Genomic DNA, 24,645 nt, shown 5'->3' with positions numbered 1-24,645 from the left:
ATCATCTTCAGATTTACAACAAAGGAAACAGATCAAAGCAAAGGAGGCTAATCTATTTTGTTGAAAGGTAGCACAGTGGAGGAAAGCAGAAATTTCCGAAGAGCGGAAAGAAAATCTGTAAAAACACAGGCTATATATAGCTAAGTTGCACCTGGAAAAATGTACAGTAACTGAGAGTCGGTTCATAGTAAAAATGTAGTGACACAAAGACACTTGTATCATTACATGCATTCATAAATAATAGAGCATATTTGTGTAACTCTTTAAAATATAGCACAAAAATTATTTTTAAAAAAATTAAGGCATATTATTACATTTATTTACCACAGGGTATGATTACATCTTACATCTAAAGTAATAAAAAATATATCAAATAACAGATTTTAAAACAATAATTTGCAATAATGCAAATTACAAAACATACTTTAAAATTGTCAATAATATTAAATAAAGTTTCTTACCTCTTTCAATTTATTATGAGAAAGATGTAGTTTCTCTACTCTAGACCAGGTGTATGCTTTCTCACTCAAGTCCAAGATGCTGATCTGATTATAGCTAAATAAAAGTTCCCTTAAGTTCAAAGATTTCCAGTGTGCAGGACCTGGCAGACATTCAATATCATTGCTGCTCATATCTAAGGACCGCAAGCTAAAACAATACAATTTCAGATGAAAATCAAATGAGGTTTCCAAAATACATGGAATAACATTACAAGTAATTTTCATCAAACTGAATATAAGGAGTAAGTTTAAAAATAACATTATTTACACATAAATATGCATATAAATTTGTGTACTCATATAGGCATACATGGGTTGGAAAAAAAGGTATGATTCACTGGGAAGGAAACTGATGTAAGGACCATTAAAAATTGATTCTCTTGCACAGCAGGATGACTATAGATAACAATAGTGTATTTTTTGAAAAATAAAAAATCTGCAAGAAAGGAGTTTGTATGCTTTCACCATAAATAAATAATCATTTGAGGAGATAGATATATTTACCCTGATTGAACATTAAATGATGTCTATACCTATTGAAACATCACATGGCACACCATAAGGTGTGGAGGCTTGGGGATAGTTAAAGATTTTTTTTAAAGAAAGAAAAAAAAATGAAGTCAAATTTTCCAACTTCAGGTACATAAAAATGTCAGTAATCTCGGAATGAGGAAAAGTCCCCATGTTTTACAAATGGGGTACATGAGATACCATGTTTAACACTTAAAAATGGCCATTAAATTTTCTGCCTTTTATTCAAGGTTTGCAAATGTGTAGCCCCTATTTTTCATTTATATGGGATGATTTTCACTCATTATCGAGGAGATTCTTCCTAGGTTGAGTACTAGAGTCAATTATCATTGAATATGGGTGTAGCTTCTTACCTGCTTATGTCAGTGTGGTAATTATCACAGCGCTGAGCGGGGACGTGGCATGTAATAGGCCCCCCCATGCAAACTGATTGTTTTCATGCTGGAGTGTTACACCAGGAAATAGCAAAAAACACATCACACATGAGCGTGTGAATGTAGGAAAAATAGAAAGTCAAGGGCTGTGGTATATTTGACTATACTAAAGATGACCTGGACTTTTACAACTACATACTGACCACTTTTCCTCAGCGTATTTGAAAATTAAAGAATTAATTCTAAGCTCACATAGTAAATCATCCTGATAGACTAAAGTTCAGGTCTGCATAGTGCTCTTATGTCAAAATGTTACTATATTTTGTCCTCGTCATCTTTTTAAAATGCATGGAAAACAAGAAAAGGAATTTGACTATATTAGAGATGAAACTTTCCTGTGAGACAAGCAATGCAATTGAGACAAAGCTGAGAATCACTAGGTTTTCCTGAAGCACTGCCTCAGTAGCCTCAGCTAGGACTTGAACTGGCCAAATGCATGTGCATTTGCAAAACCCAAGAAATACATCCATTTGATGAAAACCTAAGTCTGAGGATGGTACCTAAGGAATAATTGTAATAGGGACTGGATAACATCTTTGGTTCCCTGGGAGGAAACTTTCTTTATGGCATGTTATCTCTTAGCCAAATATCATAAATATGTGGCTTTTACACATATTTTTAGGAGTATACTGTGTTTAATTACACAGGACCACCTCTATTCAATAGGTGCTCCCATGGTAGTCGATAGGCTAACGCTGATACAATCACTGTTTAAGAACTATGACTCTGGGGAAGTACCTTATCTGTCTACTGAGTTTAAAAAGTGGAGATAATAACAATAGTGATCTTACGGGATTATTAGGAAGATTAAACACATGGCCCACTGTAGAACAGTTAGGATAGTGCCTGGCATATTCTAAGCTAAATTTAAGTATTTTATGTTCACCTGACACCTTCTATGACTAGATTATAAGAAGCATGATTTGTCCACATATGTATATATGTACATATTTACATATTTGGTTTATAATGTGTGACACAATAATATTTAAAATGACAACACATTTGAGATGTAATCAGTGCCTGAATCTATAGTTAACAGAAAGTTTTCATTTCCAATGAAATTAACCAAATCCCCCCCACATAAATATAAAAAAATTATCCAAACGTCAAAAATGTCATTCAAACATAGTTTAGGTACGACTTCAAAGTTAGTAGTATTTTGGCAACATATCAACCTCTGAAAGCAACTGAAATTTTGAAATTTCATTTGAATACAATAATGTAGCAACTAATTAAACAATCTTAAATTGTTTCAAGAAAATAACCCAATAAATTAATATAAAAGTTTAAAGACTTGGATATTTTGTCTAGTGAAAGTAAAACATTTACACATACAAAAACCTTAAACCAAGTAGTTTAGAAATGAATTAAATTCATATGCCAAAATCAAAACCATGTTTCTAAAGGTTCTGTTCTATCTCGTGTGGTTTTAAAATTAAAATAATAAACTTACTGTGGTAGATTTAAAATTGCATCTGGAATACATGTAAATTTGTTTTGAGATAATTTTAGGCTTGTTATAGAAGAAGGCAAGAAAGGCATAGCAGCTAAAATAAAATAAAAATGAGATAATGAACATTTTAATCATTAACCATATTTCTATTAAATTCAATAAGAACATCTACCAATGACATCATGATTTAATTTCCATTTTACACCATCAGTACTAAAACATTTACTTTAAAAGTAAGGTAATATCTTTAACATTTATGCCAAACAATAAAACAATACATACTGATCAGAATTTTTAGTCTATAAGCTTTTAAATGACTGTATAAATATAAACTCATGGATCCCACAATTGTAAGGCAAAAATTAAATTACTCTTAAGTAACCAAAACAAAACACATTTGAACACTTTGCTAATACACAGTATAGTATAAAAATAGAAATTATTCATGGTACCATCTGAAAAAGAGTTCCTATGCGTCCTAAAGCACATGAAACCAAGAATTAATAACTGGGACAGCATCAAATTTAAAGGCTTATGCACAGTAAAGGAAACAAGAGTGTGAAGAGAGGGTCTGCAGAATGGGAGATCTTTTCCACTGCTCCTCAGGTAGGACATTAATATCCAGAATATAGAGATTTCAAAAAACTTAAAACAAAAAAATAACACAATAAATGGCCAAAAGAACTAAAGAGACACTTATCAAAATAAGAAATACAAATGGCCCATATATGAAAAAATATTCAACATCTTTCCGTTGAGATCTCATCTCACTCAGAATGATAATTATCAAAAATACAAATAATAATAAATGGTGGCAAGGATGTGGGGGGATAGGTATATTCATACTTTGTGGGGTGGGACTGTAAATTAGACCCATTCTGGAAAGTAGTATAGATATGCTTCAAAAACTAGAAATGGAACCTCCATATGACCAACCCAGCTATCCCACAAAAGATCTAAAACCAACATCTATAGGGATGCAGCCACATCAATGTTTATAGCAGCACAATTCACCATAGCAGACCTATGGAATCAACCTAGGTGCTCATCAACAGATGAATGGAACAAGAAAATGTGATCTTTGCCACTGCTCCTCAGGTAGGACATTAATATCCAGAATATATAAATATTATATATTATATATTATTTATATATATACATATATATGTGTGTGTATATATATATATATATATATATATATATATATATATATATATGTAAAATGGAGTTTTACTCAGCCGGAGAGAAGAATGAAATCATGTCATTTGCTGGTAAATAGATGGAAATTGAGAACATCATGCTAAGTAAAATAAGTCACTGTGAATGTTTTTGAATGTTTTCTGTCATATTCAGAAGCTAGACAAAAATAGGAGGAAAAAAAAGGGGGGGTACCTTGAAAATAGTCAAGAGATCAGTGACGTAGGGGAAGGGGCTTGAGGGGGAGGGAGGAGAAATGGGAAAGGGGAGGAATTGCTGAAAAAAAATGACCAATTATCCTATGTACATATATAAATATACCACAGTAATTTCACAGTTATGTATATCCATAATTTTAAAAAAACTATAAATAAATATGAGAAAGATCAGTAGAGGAAAGGGACTATGATATTATGAACTATGATATTATGCATATCTATAATAACCTAGTAAAAAAGTGCTTTATGGAAAAATTAAGAAGGTTACTTAATAAAAGTATTATTTCATCACATGATCTTATGAGATTTGGGAAACATTATGTAAAATAGAGTATCTCAGAATTCTCACTATTACAGCATATTTGATAATTTTTCAAGAGGGAAATACAACATAAGTTACCTCCAGGAATAAAGGCATGTGGAACACAATTTGGAAAACTGAGCAAATCAGACAGCCTGTTCTCTCATCTGTGAAACAGTGCAGTCAGACCAGAGGAACTCATAACATCTAGAATCTTAATTCCAGATGTTTTAGTTCTACAAATTTATGGTTCTATGAAAATGGCTTGAGAAATTATTTCTTAGCATTTTCAAGGGTAAACTATGGGTTATATTTTATCTAAAAAATCTTTAAAGGTCAAAATGTTCTAAGACATTTTCAGAAGCTGTTTTCCTGAGGAGCAAAGCAATACAAATTGTACCTCACCTGTTTACAAAATGTAGTTGTGACAAAATGAATAAATAGAAATGACTCTCTACTAAGAATTAAAAGTCGTGTGGTTCAGATGCTATGTATGTGGAAAATACTCCACATCAAAGAACTGAAAATTCGTTTCACATGGGATTATTTTTAAAGGTTAGTGGCCTCACTCAGATGCCCTCCTTTGGTCATTTTCTAAACATAAGACCACTTTGCAAACCATTAAGGTTGTATAGTTCTGTTATATCCTGGATTTCCAATGTCCCCCAAAGACATTTGTTGAAGGCTTGGTCCTCAGCCCGTGGCACTATTGGGAGTTGGTGGAACCTCTAGTAAGTGGGGCTTGCCTCTGAAGGGCATATAGGAACCCTACCTAGGCCCTTTTGCTCTCTATTCACTTTCCACCACCATGAGACAGGCAGCCACCTCTACCACCTCTACATGCACCCACCTTTCTATGCTGCACTACTATAGGCCCAAAGAAAAAGAGCCAATTGATTATGAACTGGAATCTCTGAAACTGTGACCCAGTTTCAGATTCATGATAAGAATATGGTCAATACTCAGAATAGTGTGAGAATAAGAGGGACATTTTGAAAAAGGAGGAAAATATTATGCAAATTAAAATGACTTTTATAATCACTAACTTCTGAAAGTTCTGACAAATGAGAACATTTTGAAACAGGTACTCAAACTCTATTCTGCTATTAAACAGTGTTAAGAATTTCTCTTACTGAGTTGGCTGTTTAATAATCACAAGAGTGACAAAATCATGTCATCCTCATTAAAATAAAAAATGGGGAATACTTATGTATTGCCATAAATGTATTTTGTCCCATAATATTAGAACATTCAGCTAGAATCCAAATGAACATAACACCCTGTATTAACTGACACTCTAAGTTAGGATCTTCCCCAACTTTCAATCGAGATAATGATCATATTGAATATTGGAGTAGTGTCCTACAAAAAGCAAGAACTGAACTGGACATGCATTAACTTTACTAATTTGAAAACCATTAAGTTTTATTTCTTAAAACAGCAGCAGTAATAGAATTGCACTTATAATCCCCCAAACTTGCTGAAGAAATTTCAGTAGAAAACTCAATACCCCATGAGGATGCTTCATCCAATTCAGACGGACAGGTGCATTTTTGTTTAGACCAAAAGGAACCACAGTGTAATTACTATTTTAAGCCAAGTAACTATCTTTTTTGCTTATGACAACAGTGACATGCTAATTATCGTTTAATTAGAGATATTTTTACAGAACTTTTTTAGAGAAGCTTTAGGTTTACAGAAAATTTAATGGAAAACACAGTTTTCATATACACCTTCTCCCCTCAACACCACCTCCACCTCCCCACATGCTTTCCCCCTGGCATTAACAACTTGCATTAGTTTGGCATTTTTATGACATCATGACCACCCAATGTTTGTGGTCTACTTTAGGATTCACCCCTCATATTGTGGATTTTATGGATTTTGACAAAGTACATAACTTGTGCCCACCATTATATCATCACATAGGGTAGCTTCGCTGCCCTGAAAATCATCTGTGTGGCACCTAGTGATTCCTCCCTCCTTCCAAATCACTGGTAACCACTGTTCCTTTTTCCTGTCCCCATAGTTTTGCCTTTTCCAGATCATCTGATAAATGGCATCAAACAGTATGTGGCCTTTTCAGATTGGCTTCTTTCACTTAAATATATATTTAAATTCCCTCTATGTCTTTTCATGGCTGGATATCTCTTTATTTTTTATTATCAATTTGCTAACTTTATTTATGAAACAGCACCCTTAAATTCCCACCTAAAATATCCATACATGACACATCCTTCAAAGTTCTGGTAAGGAGGAGGCCCACACTGAACACTTACCAAGAGAGTTCATTCTGGCACTGAAACTCTCCACTTTCGGAGAAGCCTCAAGAAAGTTCTCTGGTAGAGACGAAATTTGGTTTTTACTAAGGTTTAAAGTCTTTAGTTCCTTCAGGCTCATAGGGGAACATATCCCTGATATTTTATTTCTAGTTATAAAAGACAAAAATGAGGATTAAATTTCATAAACTCATAAGCTAGCATGGGAAAAAAAACAATTTTCCTTCAAACAATAGCATTAAAGCATATATATTCATTTTAAAATAGGTTGTGAAAACAAGTCAACCAATAAAAACTGTAACAATGATTGCCTCAGTCTTTTACTATATTTTTGTTTAAAACTCATTGCAATGGAAATGTAAGCATATTTTACAAATCCTAGAAAGTTCCAGGTAATGCAGCCCTGCTATCTTTAATGAATCGTCTTCTTACCCTTCTAAAACGAGCTGTTCAAGTTTCTCCACCACATTTGAGAGGTTCTCAGGAACAGCAGAAAGCTGGTTATATGACAGGTTAAACTGCTTTAGCGACGGGCACTTCACTGCAGGATCCAAAACTACCAGGGGTCCGATGTCATTACGAGAGACATCAAGGTTGACCATACAATTCATTTTCAACAAGTAAGAGGGAAATGTTGTAAATTTATTACTGTGCAAATCCAAATGTGTCAAACACTTCAGAGTCTGAAAAGACAATATTTTTAAAATTCTAAAATGAATCATCTGAGAAACTTAAGTTTGGCTACTATTTCTGCTTTCATATCTCTGGTAACTAGAACCATCAGAGAATTTTTTTTTTTTAATTAAAAACACAAGTTACAGCAGAATTTCAGTAAAAATACTACTGGTCCAACCATCTCCATTATAGTAAGAGTAAGATCAGGAAAAATACTATAGCTAATCTGTCAAAAGCAGGTTCATAATAACAGAATTGAGACTATAATTCAACTTTTTTTTGTAAATTATTTCTGCAAAGAGCAAGAGGGAAGCAAAGTAGGCCTCCACAAATATTTGAATTCATGATTTAATGAATAAACAACATGATCCTACGAAAACATTTTTTAAAATACTACCTTTTAGAAAATGTTACACATTTTAAAACAAATAATAATAGTTACATATGAATACACATTTCATTTTAGAACTTCCTCTTATTTACTGAACTTTGTTTCAGATCTCCAGTTTCTATTTCTAAGCAATTTCTAGTTTTTCAACGATAATAGTAAGCCTGTATTTACATACTATGTCAATTTAAAAAAAATTTTAGGTTTAGTTTTCCATCAAAGGGCTGAAATACCTAGAACAAATCACATCTCTGTGTTCCTCTTTGTATATCAATTTGTTTTTCCTCACAAGAAATTCTAGAGTTTGATGTGATTACAGCGACTTATTAATGGCTTCACCCCAGCTCCTTTAAGATTCCTGCCTTTATTTATTCAGAAGAAAAGAATTTTTAATTACTTACTCCCAAGTTTAAATTGGAAAATTTTCTTGTAAAAAGATACAACTGAGACCTTGCAGGCAGTCACAAAAAGTGCCTCCCACTGGTGTTATTTGAGAGAGGTTCTGAACTGGTCTAGGCATTGAATGCCTTAATATGTCTATTTTCTCATGCTCTCTTCAAATTCTCTTTACCTAGGCCCAATTCTCCTCTTCTTTTACTTGCTCATGTAACAAATATTATTGAAGGCTTACCCGATGACAGCCATTAATTCCTCCATAAACTAATTCAGTGCATATCTATTGAGCCTCTCGCGTATCAGACTTTGGGAGGCTTTGGGGATAGACAGCCACAAAGCTGAAACAATCCCTGTCTCCAGCAGTTCATAGTTCAGTGAGGGCAAAATACATTAAATCAAAATGTATGAGTGAATGAGAATTGAAGGAATGCATGGAGTAGGCGTCAGTGTAAACCAGGTGAGCAACCCACAGAGTCTTGAGAAAGGGCACAGAAAAGAGAAGCACAGGACGAAGAGGTGACATTTAAAGTGAAACCAGGGTGACTTGAAGAGTTCAGCCCCAGCCAAAGAGAGAAGAAAAAGAAAATACATTTCAATACAGGGATGGGGGCAGAAAGGTCCCCTTTCATTCTTTTATCTCTTCCTATAGATCTCCAGACTGTAAGAGAAAGACCATTTAAATACACTTAAATACACACGTAAGTTTGCTTTTAAAATCTCTCAAAATTATGAAGTTCAATTGAATAGAAAAATAGGAAATGAATTTTCATCAAAACTGGTTTTAAGAAAATAGGTATAATTCTTTATCACATTTTGCAATTCATTTCAAGAATTCAGTCTATTTTAAGATCATTTTAATTAACCATGGAATGTCCTTTGGCTTTAAAAACTATTCCGATCCAGAGTATATAAAAGTATTAAGCAAAGTCAATATGCAGAAGACTACCTTATCAATCAACTATGTCATACTATAACTCATACAAAATAGGAACTTTATGTAAAAAGATCAATTTTAAGTTACATATAATATTAAAACTAAAAAAATTGCCATCATAATCATTTAGTTGAATCCCTATATTTTACTGACGAGGAGATGATGGTTTAGTGCAGGATGAGTGACAACTTATTATCACACAGCTGGTAGCTAAGTCCAAATCAATGCTACAAAACCTGGTTTAATTCTAGTCTACCCAATGCATTTTAAAAAGAATAAGTTGTCTTCTTAGAATTAAATAACTGAAGGCATAATCCACATACAAGCTTGATACTATAATGTGGACACTGCATTATCAGAACAGAACCTGGAGCTTCTTTTCAGCCAGGTCTGTATTTCCACTGCCTGCCCTCCAAGATGTCCCTTAACACCACACAGACTAAGACAACTCCATGGAAACTAGAAGAATTGGGGAATTATTGTCCAATAACAAAACAGAGAGCCTGCTTGAGAAAGATTTAACCACGAGAGTTAAAAATCAATGCAATATCACTTGCTGTGTCCTGTGAGTTATAAGAATGAATTAAATTTACTTCACATAGCTGCTGTGGGAAGCTCGTGAGTGCATTCTGGTGAAGCTCCAGCTTTTCAAGATGCTCCAAATGGCCACTTATACAGCATTTCTGGCTCAGGGCATCAATATCTCTGAGTTCATTTGCTGAAAGGTCTAATGATGTAATATATTCTCTCTCAGAAGCCAGGGAAGAAATGCTGTCTGAATGCCTCATATGGGACTGAAGTTTTGATGACCCTTTGTCAAAAACAAACAAACAATGGATTGTAAGCAAACGATTTTAATTCACGTGGTAAAAGTTTACTGAGAACCTATTAGTGTAAGGCTGTCTTCAAGGCACTGGAGATTCAATAGAAAATCAACCTACAGAGATTGTATCCCAGTGACAAAGACAGACAGTAAATTAAAAAACAAACAAAAACTGGAGAAGGAAATGAAGAGTGGCCTTTGCAGTGGTATTATTTAGATTTCAGAAAACTCATAAAAAGGTAAATATTCAATAATATTCATAAAAGGTAATTTTTAAATTTTATAACTATTTCATTTTTCTATAGCCTGTGGAATCATTAAGTGACTCACATATATAAAATTTATGTGAGATGAACTTGGCACCAATAAATTTTAAGTAATCAGAGAAAATTTAACAAAGCACTGTATTTTGCTCAAAATATCTACTTACTTTTGATTACTTCCAAATACTTACTGAGTGAATCATCTGAAGAAAATATTTTTCTTTTTCGCCTCAGTAAGTCTTCATGATCAAAAATAGGCCCCTAATAAACAAATAATGATGTTTATAATAAAATTGCAATCAGATTTTTTTAATAGCCACATATTTAATATTTAATAATATATTTATCTGAAGAAGAGGTAAATATATTATCTTGTATCCAGATAAGAAATAGCTTTCTGAGAACAAAAACAATGGGGTAAATTACAAAGTAAGAAACTTAACATAAAAATCTATGTGTCTATTTAAAAATACAATAAAATAAAAAAGCAAATGACAAAAACAGAAGAAAGTGGATTCAATAATGCCCACCCCAATCTCTTGGTATTGGAGATTGAGGTGCTTTACCATTGAGCTACACTGCCAGCATTTAATTTTTAAATGTTATTTTAAGACAGAGCTTGGCTAAGTTGCTGAGGGTCTAGGTATGTTGTCTAGGCTGGCCTTCAAATTGTGATCCTCCTGCCTTAGCCTCTTGAGTTTCTGGGATTACAGATGTGTACAAGCACACATCTGTCTGCAATAATCTTTTATATATAACCTATAGTAAGACAAAAAAAAAAAAAACAGAAGTAAAGCCTTGCAAATCCTCAAAAGGATGTGCAAAGAAGTGCCACTCTGAAAAATAAATTAATATTATTAATACAGTTTTTTAAAAAAGGCTTAAAGACATTTTCACATATTGTCAAAAAACTTTCTAGGCATATCACAAATTTATATGTCTATAAGCAGTGTGGGGAAATCTCCATCTCTGTATCTTTGCTAATATTGAGTATTGCCATATTGACTGATTGATTGGCAGACTGATTTTTAGTACTGGGGATTGAATCCAGGGGTGCTCTGCCACTGAGCTCTACTCCCAGTTCTTTTTTAAAATCTTATTTTGAGACAGGGTCTCACTTAGGTGTTGTGGATATCCTCAAACTTGTGATCCTCCTGCTTCAGCATCCCAAGTAGCTGATATTACAGACATGTACCATCATGCCTGGGTGAGTGTTGTGACACTTTTAAAAAGAAATTTGGATAACAGATTTTTTTTAGAAGAGAATCTTTTTATATGGAAACAACTGTGAAATTTTAATGGAATAAATGGCATTTATAATCATGGGGAAAATATAGGTATAACTAAAAACTAAGAGCCCCATCATGAAGATAAAAGAAAGCATTTTAGTGTCAAAATTACCTTAGAAAGCATCTACTCTTTCTCCTGTGCTTTAACTATAAGGAAACTTAAAGGCAGAAAGATTGAGTCAGAAAACTATATACATAGAATTTCTTTCACCAACCAAACTGCTTGTTCTAACTAAGCTATTTATACAAATTAGAACTGGGGTGTATAAACACTGTGGCCTAATTGAACCTGTACAGTTAAAAGCATTCATTTTGCTTATCTTAAGATCCAGAATGAACATTAAAAAGACTCCCATATTTTAATACTAATTACAATCAAGATTAGAGCTTAGGTTAGCATAAATCTTTCAAAGTGAAACTGAAAATACAGTGACTCCCAACTTTCCCAACTAGAATTGTGAAACTTCCCAGGTAAATACGCCATAGACCTTCCATAGTTGCTAAATAGATAAGGAATAATGGTTTCTAAAAACTTAAATGATTCTCAATACACACACACACACACACACACACACACAAATCATATGTTGATGAACATCATAATCATGCTACTCTATTTTGCTCATTGTTCTTCAGGCTCCTCTCTGATACCTTAGAAATCACTATAAGATTTCTAGTTAAAGTTGTCATGGGACCAAACCACACCATTAGGCAAAGACCTGGTAGTCTTTAGAAAAAGAACCTGAGCTCTATAAAAAAAATATACCTCAGTGGCAGAACACCCGCCAGAAGTGAGGCCCTTAGGTTCAATTCCCAGCATGGCAAAAAAAAAAAAAAAAAGGAAGGGTAAAACCATATTTAACTATACTACAAAATTACATATACAACTAAATATATTCAAAGTTTATACACTTAAAAAATCTACAAATGTGAGGTTGGGGTTGTGGCTCAGTGGTAGAGTGCTCGCCTAGCACATAGGAGGCACTGGATTCAAACCTAAGCACCATATATAAATGAAATAAAGACATTGTGTCCACCTACAACTAAAAAATAAGTATTTGAGAAAAATCTACAAATGTAAATTGAAAATAATTTATGTCTAATATATTTTATCATATATATATATTTTTCACACATCAGGGAATTCTACACTAATCACTTCTAACTTTGTCACAAACTTTAGTTATCAAGAGACTGTCACTAGCCAAACACAACATAATCTCAATTTAACTTACCAATGAATTAGAATGTCTTTGCAAATTTGGTGAGCAACGCTGCAACGGGACAGGATCACGGTAGAATTCTCCTACACTAATCGAATTTGATTTCTTTTTCACAAGAAATGAACCTTCACTTCCTAATGCGAAATGATAAAATAATACGAAAGTGAGTAAGAAAAGCTAACTCAATCATAAGAGTAAATGTATTTTCATTAATGGAAATCTCAGAATCAATTCCCTTTGCAATATCTTTAAACTGAAAATGATAAACTATGTTGGCTTTTCATTTTAAAAATTCAACCACATTTTTCTTCATCAATGAATATCTATTGAATGACTGTCACAGACTAGACATTGAGCAAGTGCTGGATAATGATAAGTGGGAAAAAATTAATTCCTGCCTCAGAGAAGCTCAAAGCCCAGAAGGAATAAGACATGGAAATCTATGGGTACCCATACTATGCCAAATACATGTGTGGATAGAAAGCAGAGAAAGTTTCTACACAAATCTTACCAATGTTATTCTTTTCCAATTCTCTGAATTTTTCTTATGAATTTTAAAAAACTGGCTTTAAATACTGAAATCACACTTTCAATTATTTAACATTCATTAGTCCTGTTTATAACGCTACCTGAATCTCATATTTCATTGTTTCTCTTGTGGAATGATATTAAAATAAACAATGAGTTTAGCTGGCATTTACCTTTTAATTAATTTTTTTGTTTCAGAATTGGTTGTTGGGCTTAGGACTTTACGTATGCCAGGTAAGGACTCTACCACTGAACTACATCCCCAACCTATTTACAATAATTATTTTATAAAATAAGAGATAAGAAATACTTTTTAAATTATGAATTTTCAAAACAATAGAGATATAGAAATCATCGTCTCAGAAAGTGTGCAATACAAAACATTGCTAAGAGAAATTTTAAGATAATTAATAGAAATACATACTACATGTATAAATGAAAAGATTCATATTAAGATATCAATTCTTCTAAATGTATTTATAGATTTCATCTACATAAATAATTATTGTATTTTAATTCTATATTTTATGACATTTTATAAGTACACATCATTTATGAATTAATTCTGTATTAAAATTTTATATACATTAATCCCAATAAAAACCTCAGCATAAAATTAATTGATTCAAGTTATATGTTGAAAAGCAAAAAAGATAAAACAGCATGAACAATTTTGAAAAAAGAATAAGCAAACTTATACTACCTGATTTTAAGAACTTCTATTAAAAAAAATAATCAAGACAATGAGGTATTGGCAAAAAGATAAAAAATATAGGCCAATCACATGGAATAAATTATTCTTAAATAGAACCTTACTTATATGATCAATTAAGTTGAACAAGGTTACCATTAATTCAATGAGGAATTACAGTACTTTCAAAAAGTGATGTTGGAACACATAGATATCTACACAGAAAAAAAAAATGTAAACCATTCAATTGACATTCTCTTGATAACTAATGTCATTGTTATGTGTTAATCACAAATAAAAATCAATTTATAATGGTTTGTAGACCTACACATTTAAAGAACTAGGATGCTATCACTTCTAAAAAGAAATAGAGAAAAAATTTCTCAAAAATTCAGGCTAGAAAAATATGTCTTAAAAGAGAGAGAAAAAATTCAAACCATTAAAAAAACTTGAAACATATACCTTGCAAAATTAAAATCTCTTCTCTTTGAAAAATACCATTAATAAAATAAGAGAAAAGATATGACATGGAGAAAATATTTGCAATACATACACCTGCTGTGACTTCTACCCAGAACACAAAATAACTCTAAAAATATAGTAAGACAACAACCCAAGAAAGAGAAAAAATTTTAGGGATTTTTTACCAAAAAAAATATATAAGTAGCCAATAAGAACATGAAAATATCCTGAATATCATTGATCTTTGAGGCAATGAAAATGAAACCAAATGATTTACCTCCTCTAGAATGGCTAAAATTAAATTAGCTGACAATATTAAGCATTAACCAGACAGTGGAACAACTAGAATTTTCATGTATTGTCGGTGAGGGTATAACATGATATGAACTCTGGAAAAGAGTCAGACACAGAAGAGTACATGCTGTATGATTCTTTTATATGAAACTGGAAAAAACATTAATGTAACCTATAATAACAGAAAGGAGATAAGTGCTTGCCAAGAGTCAAGGTAGAAGGGTATTTTCCATGAAGACATAGGAAGGATTTCCTTTGGAAGGCAGAAATGCTGCATAACTTGATAATAGTAATGATTACATGGATGTATAAGTTTCCAAAGCCCATGAAATATACACTTATAAGAATGCATTTTAATTTATATAAATAATATTCCAGGAAAACTGATTAACCAAAAAAATACTTGGACTTGAAACATGGTATTTTGGAAAAAAATTTGTTTTCTGTTTCCCCCAAATAACTTTTTTATCACCCAAAGTTTTCAGTCATACAATGTTAACTTAAAAAAAACTTGCCCCATTTTTGCTAAATTGTATTTTATTAAATGTCAGCCATAATTACTATCACTACATATTTGCTATGTCATCTTTTTAAAAGTTATGACAAATAAATTATTAAAATATTAATATTGTTTTTAATTATTGTAAAAGTTAAAAGTATTTTTTAAACTCAGTGCTTCCTATTTTCCAAGCATGATCTAGATACTTAACATAACTTTTGAATTCCTATGTATATCCATGGAAGGTTGGTATCACTACCTTTAACAAAGTTAAGAAACTACAAAAAGATCTCATTTTAAAAAATTAAAAAGCACTCATTTAAAGAGAGAACATAGAATGTAGTTCCAGCCTAAGTCAATGTGAGTTGCCACTGGCTGATGGAAGTGCAAAAAGAGACACAACTTCCTGAGCCATTGCTTTTACTTAAATTAGGAGGTGAAACTGTTCCTGCTAATGAACACATTTTTACTCCAGTTTTTCCAGATAAATTTAATCAGGTTTAAGTCTCTCTCTCAGTACTCATTGTTCAATGTACTGTGTATGGGTAAACCATAAAGGGAACTGTGATATTTAAGAAATACCTTCACTATCCAGATCATCACTTTGACCAAATACACTGTCCATAGAAGAATCCGGAATAAAGGTCCATTCATCAAATTTATCAAGTACATCTTCAGAAAAATTTCCAACACTGCCTGAGGCTGCTCCTTCTTCCACAGCACTTTTCATCTGATATCTGAGCACCATTCTTGCTAGTATAGATCCTATATCTAAAAATAAAGAAATATACCAGTACCTTAGAAATCAATAATAAACATGTACATACATCTTACCAAACAAACATATCTTACCAAAGTTGGTTATATTTTCATCCTTTTGGGGGGATGGTGGGATTGGGATCAAACCTAGAGGCACTTTACGGCTGAGATACATCCCCAGTGCTTTTAAATTTTTTATTTTGAGACAAGGTATTACTAAGTTGCTTAGGATCCTGCTAAGTTGCTCAGGCTGAGGCTGGCCTTGAATCTGGAGAATCTCCTATTCTTCCTTCCAAAGTCACTTTAAAATACATAGTAAAATTGAATGATTACCAGATGGCAAATTAATTTTTTAAAAAAATCATTTACCCAAAGCTTTGGTATATATAACAAAACTGAATCTGTATTAAACTAACTTGATCCAGGAAAGGGCCTTGACTTTGAAGCCACATAAACCTGTGTTCAAATTTTAGGAATGCCATTTGCAAGTTATGTAAGCTCTCTGAGCATACATCTCCTCACCTGAAAAGCGAAGATGACAACATATTCAGGACAGGGTTATAGAAAAGATTAATTGAAATGATGCATATGAATGCTTAGCACAAAGTCTAGAATATAGAAGATACTGGATCAATAATAGAGCTGTTCATATAAATTTTGTTGAGTGATTCATTCTATCAGAAAATTTGATGGAATTTCTTCTTGAAATTTCATTACATTTTCAATTATGCTCTATTATGAAAAATTAAGTTTGCAAAGCCCTTATTGCTCTACACATAGCTTAGAAGATTTCTTCAAATATTACTCTCTCATAGCTCACATTATATGTATGACATGTGACTCAATCAAGTAGTATCTGAAAATGCTTTAAAACTATGAATCCAAATGTTCCTTATTTAGACCAGCTGCCAGTGAAATTGTGGCTATGCCCTCCAATCAATCAAATGACATGTTTATATTTTTCTAATTACATAATAACTGTCAATGGTAAGAATTTCATGAGAACAAACAGAATACAGTGAAGGGTAACTCTCTATCCAGGACTGCAATTCCCCTCCATCAGAATATAAGCAAGTTGTTCATGAGACCCAAGTGACGAAATATGGAACCTCATTATATTTCATTAATTTAAAAAGTCCCCAGAAGCAGCTAGGGATGCATTCATAAAATTTTCTTCTTGACACAGTGTCCCCATGTTTGCCTATTGGTGACTCTCATACCTCAATTGAGTTTTCAGCAATACTAGTATGTTAAAAATGCTGTTCTGTACCCCTTTTTTCTCACCTAATAATGCATTTCCTGTCAGATATTTAGATGTGCCATATATTTTTTCCAGTGATTGCAAAACATTCTACTTCATGAATCTACCATGATTTACTTTATTTATTTGAATGGTTCCTTCTGGTTCTGCTTAGGATTTTTTCACCTAATAGATTTTGGTCTGCTATTATAAACAATGTTCTAATGTGCATCCTTTTAGGGGCTCACTTGTACACACTGAGAATCTCTGCGCTATGGATTCCTAATGGTATATTCCTGGGTCAAGAAAACATGTCACTACATATATATGTAATTTTATATATAATTTTTAAAAAATTTACAATGTGTGTGTACACTAAAAATAGCAATGTATATTGCCAAATGTCCTCAAAAGAGAACAATTAAAATTCTTGGCCAAGAGTGTGTAAATGCTTGTTTCCACTGATGGTTTACAACACCATGTATTAACAACTCTTTACTTTTGCCAATATTATAAATATTAAATGAATATTTATTATGTGCAAAGTACATGCTGAGGTTACAATAGCAGACAAATTTGACATTCATTTTGTGATGTTTATAATATACATTGTAAAAAAGAAAAACTATGATTATACAATGTGATAAGTACTGGTATAGGTGAGAATTAGGGTGCCATGGGAACATGCAGGAAGAGCTTCCCCAAGACTTCAGAGGGTTGAAGTATCTTGGTAAAAAGTGACAAAGTTATTGAAGCAGGAAAAATGAAGAAAGAGGTTAAGAGAGGGAAGCAGAAAGAATAACATTGGAAAAAACCTGGAAGGAGTATATGAAACATGTAAGAAAACAAGGGTGTTTCAGCCCAACTGGAACTTCTGGGCTCACTGGAAGGATTAGAGACCTTGGTATGTACAGGTACTAGTATGCACGGATGGCTACTTTCCTCTCAACCCTTAGCCATGCCATGAAAGTGAGGGAAAAAGTCAAGAATCAGACTAGGCAGGACTGTGGTATTGGCAGTCAAATAAGTGCATTTGCATTAAATATGCAAATAAAAACATAAAGTACATGTGTGTTATTAGCAAGTTAGTCCCTAAGGTGGAGACATGGAGTATGACAGCCATGGGGAGGAGGTGGGCATGGGAGGAAGTTAACACAGGGGACCCTAGGAGCAAAAGAGGTAAAAAAAATGCTTAATGTGAATAAATGAGAGAGCTGAACAGGTGGAAGGGTGGAAGTGTGATCAGTGGGAGAAAAGCGGTCAAAAATACACATTTTATATATATATATATATATATATATATATATATATATATATAAATTTTTTAAAAATTTACAATGTGTGTGTACACTAAAAATAGCAACGTATATTGCCAAATGTCCTCAAAAGAGAACAATTAAAATATATATAAAATAGATAGCAACTTGAAAAGGTAAATAAAAAAATATATTTACCTGAAATATAAAGCATATATTAACTTGAAAAATACAAAGTATACATGCATGTTTTTTTGCATATACATTTAAATGCATACGTATACATAAGTATATAAAAAGTACAGGGAAATGTCCCCATTTTATTTTCTTCCTTACAATTTTTCTGTATTTTTGTATTTTTAACTGTGCATTTATTACTTTTATTCAAAAAAAGAGAGAGAGAAAATATTTTTTTTAAAAAGCAACCCCTTAGAAAACTCTCACTGTTTTTCCTTATTTTAATACAATTCCCTAGATTAGATGAAGGGGAATGAAGGGAAAGGAGGGTGGAATGAAACAGGAAAGACAGTGGAATGAATCTGACATAATTTTTCTATATACATGTATGAATACACCACAGTGATCTCACCATCATGTATACCTGCAAGAATGGGGTCCAAATTAGAATAGGATACATTATAATCCTATTGTAGAACTGCATCAAATCTATTTAGGAAAGAATTTGGATTAGAACTTTGTACAATCCTATTGTATAATTATATCAAAATGGATTCTACTGTCATGTATAACTAAAAAGAACCAACAAAAAATAAAATAAAATACAAATTTAGTGTCTCATTAATAACTTAAATATAGGGGCAAGGGACATATAGTTCAGTGGTAGAGCACTTTGCCTAGCATGTGTGAGGCCCGAAGTTGAATCCTCAGTACTGAGTGGGAAAAAACAAACTACTAAAAATAAGAATTACACAAAATAATATAAATACTTACTTGTTTGTTTCCTTAAATTAGATGTCTTATCTGGAAATAAAGGACCAAGCCAAGAAGGCTCAATTTTCCCTATGCAGAAACCTCCAAGGCAAATGCTGTTGTTGGCCAGATCCAGAGCGAGCCTCCTGAGGAGCAAGCTGATGATCTGGCTGTCACCTTTCCCAATACTTATTGTCAGCGCTTTCCGCACATCTTGTTCTCGGGCTCCACTGTTCAGTAACAGTTCCACCAATTTGGGACTGCTCTCTTTCTCACATACCTATTAAAGGAAAAAAATAGTAAGGTAGGAAAAACCTGTACTTCTTCCATTTGGGGAGATTAGTCTTAAATCAAAACAAAATAAAATAGGAAAAACTTATTCCTGAAATAGATGGGGAAATAAGATTAATGCTCCAAGTATCAGAGTAACATCAGTCAAATAAAATGCCACATTGGGGTTAGGGACAGTGAAGGAGACATCATTCTACTTGCTCTCCCCACCACGACTTGGTTAGCACGGTTCCAGGTCTCCATCCATGTATTTTCATGCCCATTATTAATCCCCCATGTTCTTCTGTACCAGTACATGAAATTACCAAATCCTCAGAAAGCCTAATATGATTAATTCTATCTTTGCTCTGAATAGTCTTTAATCATGCAAACTCTTGGTAAATGAAAACTACTCTTGGTTCCTTATTCTGCACCAGCACAAAATAAGGTAAACTCAATAAATCTGTCTATTATACATAATCAATAATTGATATTTGCTAGATACAAATAAACTGACAACTAAGATAAATTCTTTAATACATTTTAAATGCAACACATTGTAATCCATGGAGGTAAAGATCTCCCCACTGGTTCTGAGAATCATCACACTCAGAGCCTCACAAACGCCAGGCAAGCACTCTACTGCTGAGCTATAACCCAGTCTTACAGACCTGATTTTGCTTTCAAAAGGGAAAATATAAACAAGTGCACAAAGTCTAAAAGAATATGAGCAGAGGAATAAAATAAAGGGTTATTTTTGTATAGAAAATTTTGGATACATTGAGAGAAGAGTAGAGAGAATTTCTTGTAGGGAATGTAGTAAAATCTCACTTGGGTAATTTTTCATTATGTTGTTTCCCTAATGAGAAATTAGAAAGGCAACTTCTGGGTTTTTTTCAGTTCTTTGGTATCTCTAAGTAACATCAGTGCAATGATCTGTGTACAAAAGATGCTCAATAAAAGCATATTGAAATATTGAAGGGAATAATTTAATTAATTTAATAACAGAGAACAACTATTTTCAATGTTGCTTGCTTAAAAGAAATTGGACTGTTTAAATAATCTGATTATTTATTTAGTTTTAATGCATAAACATAATGGCGCATGAAAATGAGTTACAAGTTCTGTTTCTTTTTGTGATGATTACTAATTAGCACGAACTTAATCTTACAGTTGACAAATTGATTTGAATCCATAGGCAAGTGTAAAATTAAATAAAGTAAGTCTTATAAAATAAGTTACCAGAAAACATAGTATCCTGCTGATTATTTAATAATGTGTATTAAATCACAACATAATTGCTTTGTTAGAAATATTATTAAATTTCTAGAAATAGATCTAGTACTATCTAAATGCTATTTTTTGGAATGTTATTATGAACTCTAAAATTTATACAGCTAAGAAAAATCTGAAATACTAGTAATGCATGTTTATAAACCTTTGTTGAGTACATACATACGTAAAGAATGAAACAAAGATGAACAATATGCTTCTATTTCCATATAACCCACAAAATGTACAGGAGGTGTACGTAGATTATGACAGACTTACAAAAGAAGTAAATATTAATTGTGCTTGAGGATTTGGTGATGAGGGGAAGGGTTTATTTTATAAAGAAAATTTGGATTAGAACTTGAAGGAAGAGAACAATCAGATATGTGTTTGCATGGTTTAGTAAGGGACAGGGAGAAGGAATGAAAAAACACAGCATTACACACTTCAAGGGTGGCCGACAGCAAGGGAGGTATGTGAATGACACTTCCAGGGGTATGCAGTGCACAGGCTGCATGGACACATGGTGAAGTTCTCAGAGGAAAACACTCTAGGCGGAGAAAGGGAAAACAAAGAGGTAATGGTTGAAAATTGATTGTAACAAGAGAATTGTATGTTGTGTGAAAAATGTCTAGAGAACAAGTTGTATGGAAACGCATAGTAAGGGACACATTTGAAGTTGTTCATCCATAGGCTAAGGTCGATAGACAGGTAAAATGAAGAACTGACTAGACAACACTAATAGGACATTATTATCTCTGAAGTTCTGGGACTCTAAACCTCTACAGCAAATCACAAGCAGCTGTACAATACACTAGTAAATTCTACAGTGAACAATAATAGAATGTACTGAACACTATTGAAGATGAACAAGTGGCCAATGAATGGATGAAAAAGTTCTCAGCATTACTAAGAATCAGGGAAATGCAAATCAAACCACAGTGAGATATCATTTTACTCCAGTAAAAATGCCTACTACCAAAAAGACAAGATAACAAGCACTGGCTTGTTAAAGATGTGAAGAAAAATAACCTATGAAAACTGGTGGTACAAATACAAATTAGGACAGCCATTATAGAAAACAGTGTATAGGCTCCTCAGAAAACTGAAAATGGAACTCCTATGTGATCCAGTCATCCCAGTATTGGATATACATCAAATCAGTATGTTGAAATCAGTATGTTGAAAAGACATTTGCATTTCTGTTTATTGCACCAGTATTTACAGATATGGAAACAATCTGGGTGCCTATCAACAGACGAATGGATGAAGAAAATACAGTATATGGGCACAATGGAAAAGACATTTCCATTACCACATTTATTGTATCACTATTCAGCACAGCCAAGATGTCAATGAGTCTAGGTACTTATGAAAGGATAAAAAAAAAATGTAGCATATGTATATAATATAAATACAATAGAATAGTATTCAACCATAAAAAAACACTGAAACCCTGTCATTTGAGACAACATGAATGAGCCTGAAGAATATTATGTTAAGTTAAATAAAATTTAAAAAGAAAGTTAAGTGAAATAAGCCAGGCACAGAAAGACAAAACATGTTCTCATTCATATGCAGAACCTTAAAAGGTTGATCTCTTAGTAGTTGAGTGCACAATGGTAGTTACCAGAGCTCTGGGTGGTTAATAGAGATGGAGGAGTTGTTGGTCAAGTATATATAATTACAATTATGTAGAACAAATATTATCTTAAAAGTCCATAATAGGCAAATACATACAGAAGTTAGTTAAGTGATTGCCTTGGACTAGGGATAGGAAGTAGCGGGTAGGTGTAGAGGCAGAGAAATGAGAAATTACTACTAATGGTGGTGAAGTTCATTTTTGGGTAATAAAACTGCTCTAAAATTGATTGTTGTAATGGTTACACAACTCTGTGATCAGATTAAAAACCACTGGATTGTGCACTGTGTGTGTGTGTGTGTGTGTGTGTGTGTGAGAGAGAGAGAGAGAGAGAGAAAGAGAGAGAGAGAGAGAGAGAGAGAGAGAGAGACAGAGACAGAGAGACAGAGAAAAAGAGAATGAGAGAGAGTCTTGCTATGTTGACCAGCATAGCCTCAAACTACTGGGTCAGATATCCTTCTGCCTTGGTCTCCCATGTAGTGGAACTACAGATAAGTTCCACCTCTCCAACTCAGACTGTATACTTTAAATACAACCGTATGATACATGAACTATATCTCAATAAATCAGTTTATTGTAAAACAAAGGAAAAAAGAATAGCAGGTTAAAAAAGAGACACAGAGAGAGCTATCCAATGACAGGGCCAAATAATACAGAAAAGACAAAAGTGAGGCCTTGAATATTTACCTGACAAATTAAGGAAGTTGCTTCCTTTGCTTGATTAGCATCAGCTTCCAGCAGCAGCAGGCATTCAACCATGATGCTATTATTCTGATCACATGCTCTCTCCAGCATCACACTTTTTAACTCATCATCCATAGCTAATTTTGCAAAGCATTTACAACAGAGGTTTAGAAACTAAAAAGAATGAAAATGAGGATTAGAGCCAGCTCCGTATGTAACACTAGGTTACAGGTGAAAAACGTGGTACCTGTGGATCCTTTTGTTCCATGATATTGGAAGACATCTGATGGAATATTACTGAATCAAATGAATGATGCACCAGCAGCTTGGGAAAGGATACTGACAATTCAAATATCGCCAAGATCGTCTGAAATCCCTGAAGGTATGACCAAAAATAATAACATAAGCAATTATGGGCCAAAATAAATAAATAAAACAGAGAGCTTGTATATGATACTTAATAACTAATATGTTTGCTTAACTAAGTGGATACATTTGCTGGGTCCTATTCCTTGTTAAAAAACAATCCTGTACTCCTTGCTCTCTTGCTGCTGAGAAATACAGCAGGAACACAGAGAATAAATGGTAGCCAACCAACCATCCTCAAGCAAAGCAGGAAAAAAGGCTTATTCTCCATACACTTTGGCTGTTAAGATCCCTGTCTGAAATGATACCTTCCAGATCAAAATCCAGACATGAACCTTGGTGATTCATCTGAACAGATGATTCAGCAGGGTTACAGCTCCAAATAGGAAAATACAATAATTTTTGTTTTTATTAGAGGATTGGAGATTAGCTTCTCTAAGGACCCGAGAATTTTCCCAATTTGTGCTGTTCCTTAATTTTTTTTTATCTTAGAGATAAATGTTCACTGCTAGATTACATTAATGTTGAGTGTATTTGAGAAGGCATTCTGAAGTATATATTTTATTTTACTGTTTATTTTGTTAACGGGAGTGAACCCAGGACTTTGGACATGCTAGGCAAGTGCTCTACCACTGACCTATACCATTGGCCTTCCCTTTGCTTGCTTGCTTGCTTGCTTATTTATCTATCTATCTATTTATTTATTTATTTATTGGTGCTAGAGCTTAAACTCAGGTCTTGCACATGCTAGGCAAGCATTCTATCATGGAACTACACTCCCAACTCCCCCTGCCCCAAAAAAATACACACACACACACACACACACACACACACACACACACTTA

General features: G+C 33.1%; 1 protein-coding gene across 1 annotated transcript in view; it reads right to left on the bottom strand.

The window, feature by feature from the left end:
- Lrrk2 (leucine rich repeat kinase 2) overlaps positions 1-24,645 on the bottom strand; it is a 128,444-nt gene that overhangs the window by 59,159 nt on the left and 44,640 nt on the right. Inside the window, exons 17-27 of the mRNA XM_076854312.1 lie at positions 23,682-23,810; positions 23,438-23,608; positions 19,588-19,846; positions 15,964-16,152; positions 12,920-13,041; positions 10,587-10,656; positions 9,903-10,120; positions 7,349-7,599; positions 6,917-7,065; positions 2,922-3,015; positions 462-648 (exon numbers count right to left, since the gene is read on the bottom strand). Coding sequence (XP_076710427.1) covers positions 462-648; positions 2,922-3,015; positions 6,917-7,065; positions 7,349-7,599; positions 9,903-10,120; positions 10,587-10,656; positions 12,920-13,041; positions 15,964-16,152; positions 19,588-19,846; positions 23,438-23,608; positions 23,682-23,810 — 1,839 coding nt within the window. The remainder of the gene's footprint in view (positions 1-461; positions 649-2,921; positions 3,016-6,916; positions 7,066-7,348; positions 7,600-9,902; positions 10,121-10,586; positions 10,657-12,919; positions 13,042-15,963; positions 16,153-19,587; positions 19,847-23,437; positions 23,609-23,681; positions 23,811-24,645) is intronic.

Source organism: Callospermophilus lateralis, chromosome 4 (assembly GCF_048772815.1).
Source record: "Callospermophilus lateralis isolate mCalLat2 chromosome 4, mCalLat2.hap1, whole genome shotgun sequence".
NCBI lineage: Eukaryota > Metazoa > Chordata > Mammalia > Rodentia > Sciuridae > Callospermophilus > Callospermophilus lateralis.
Note: the sequence above shows the minus strand (reverse complement) of the source record. Positions and strands in the feature narration are given on the sequence as shown.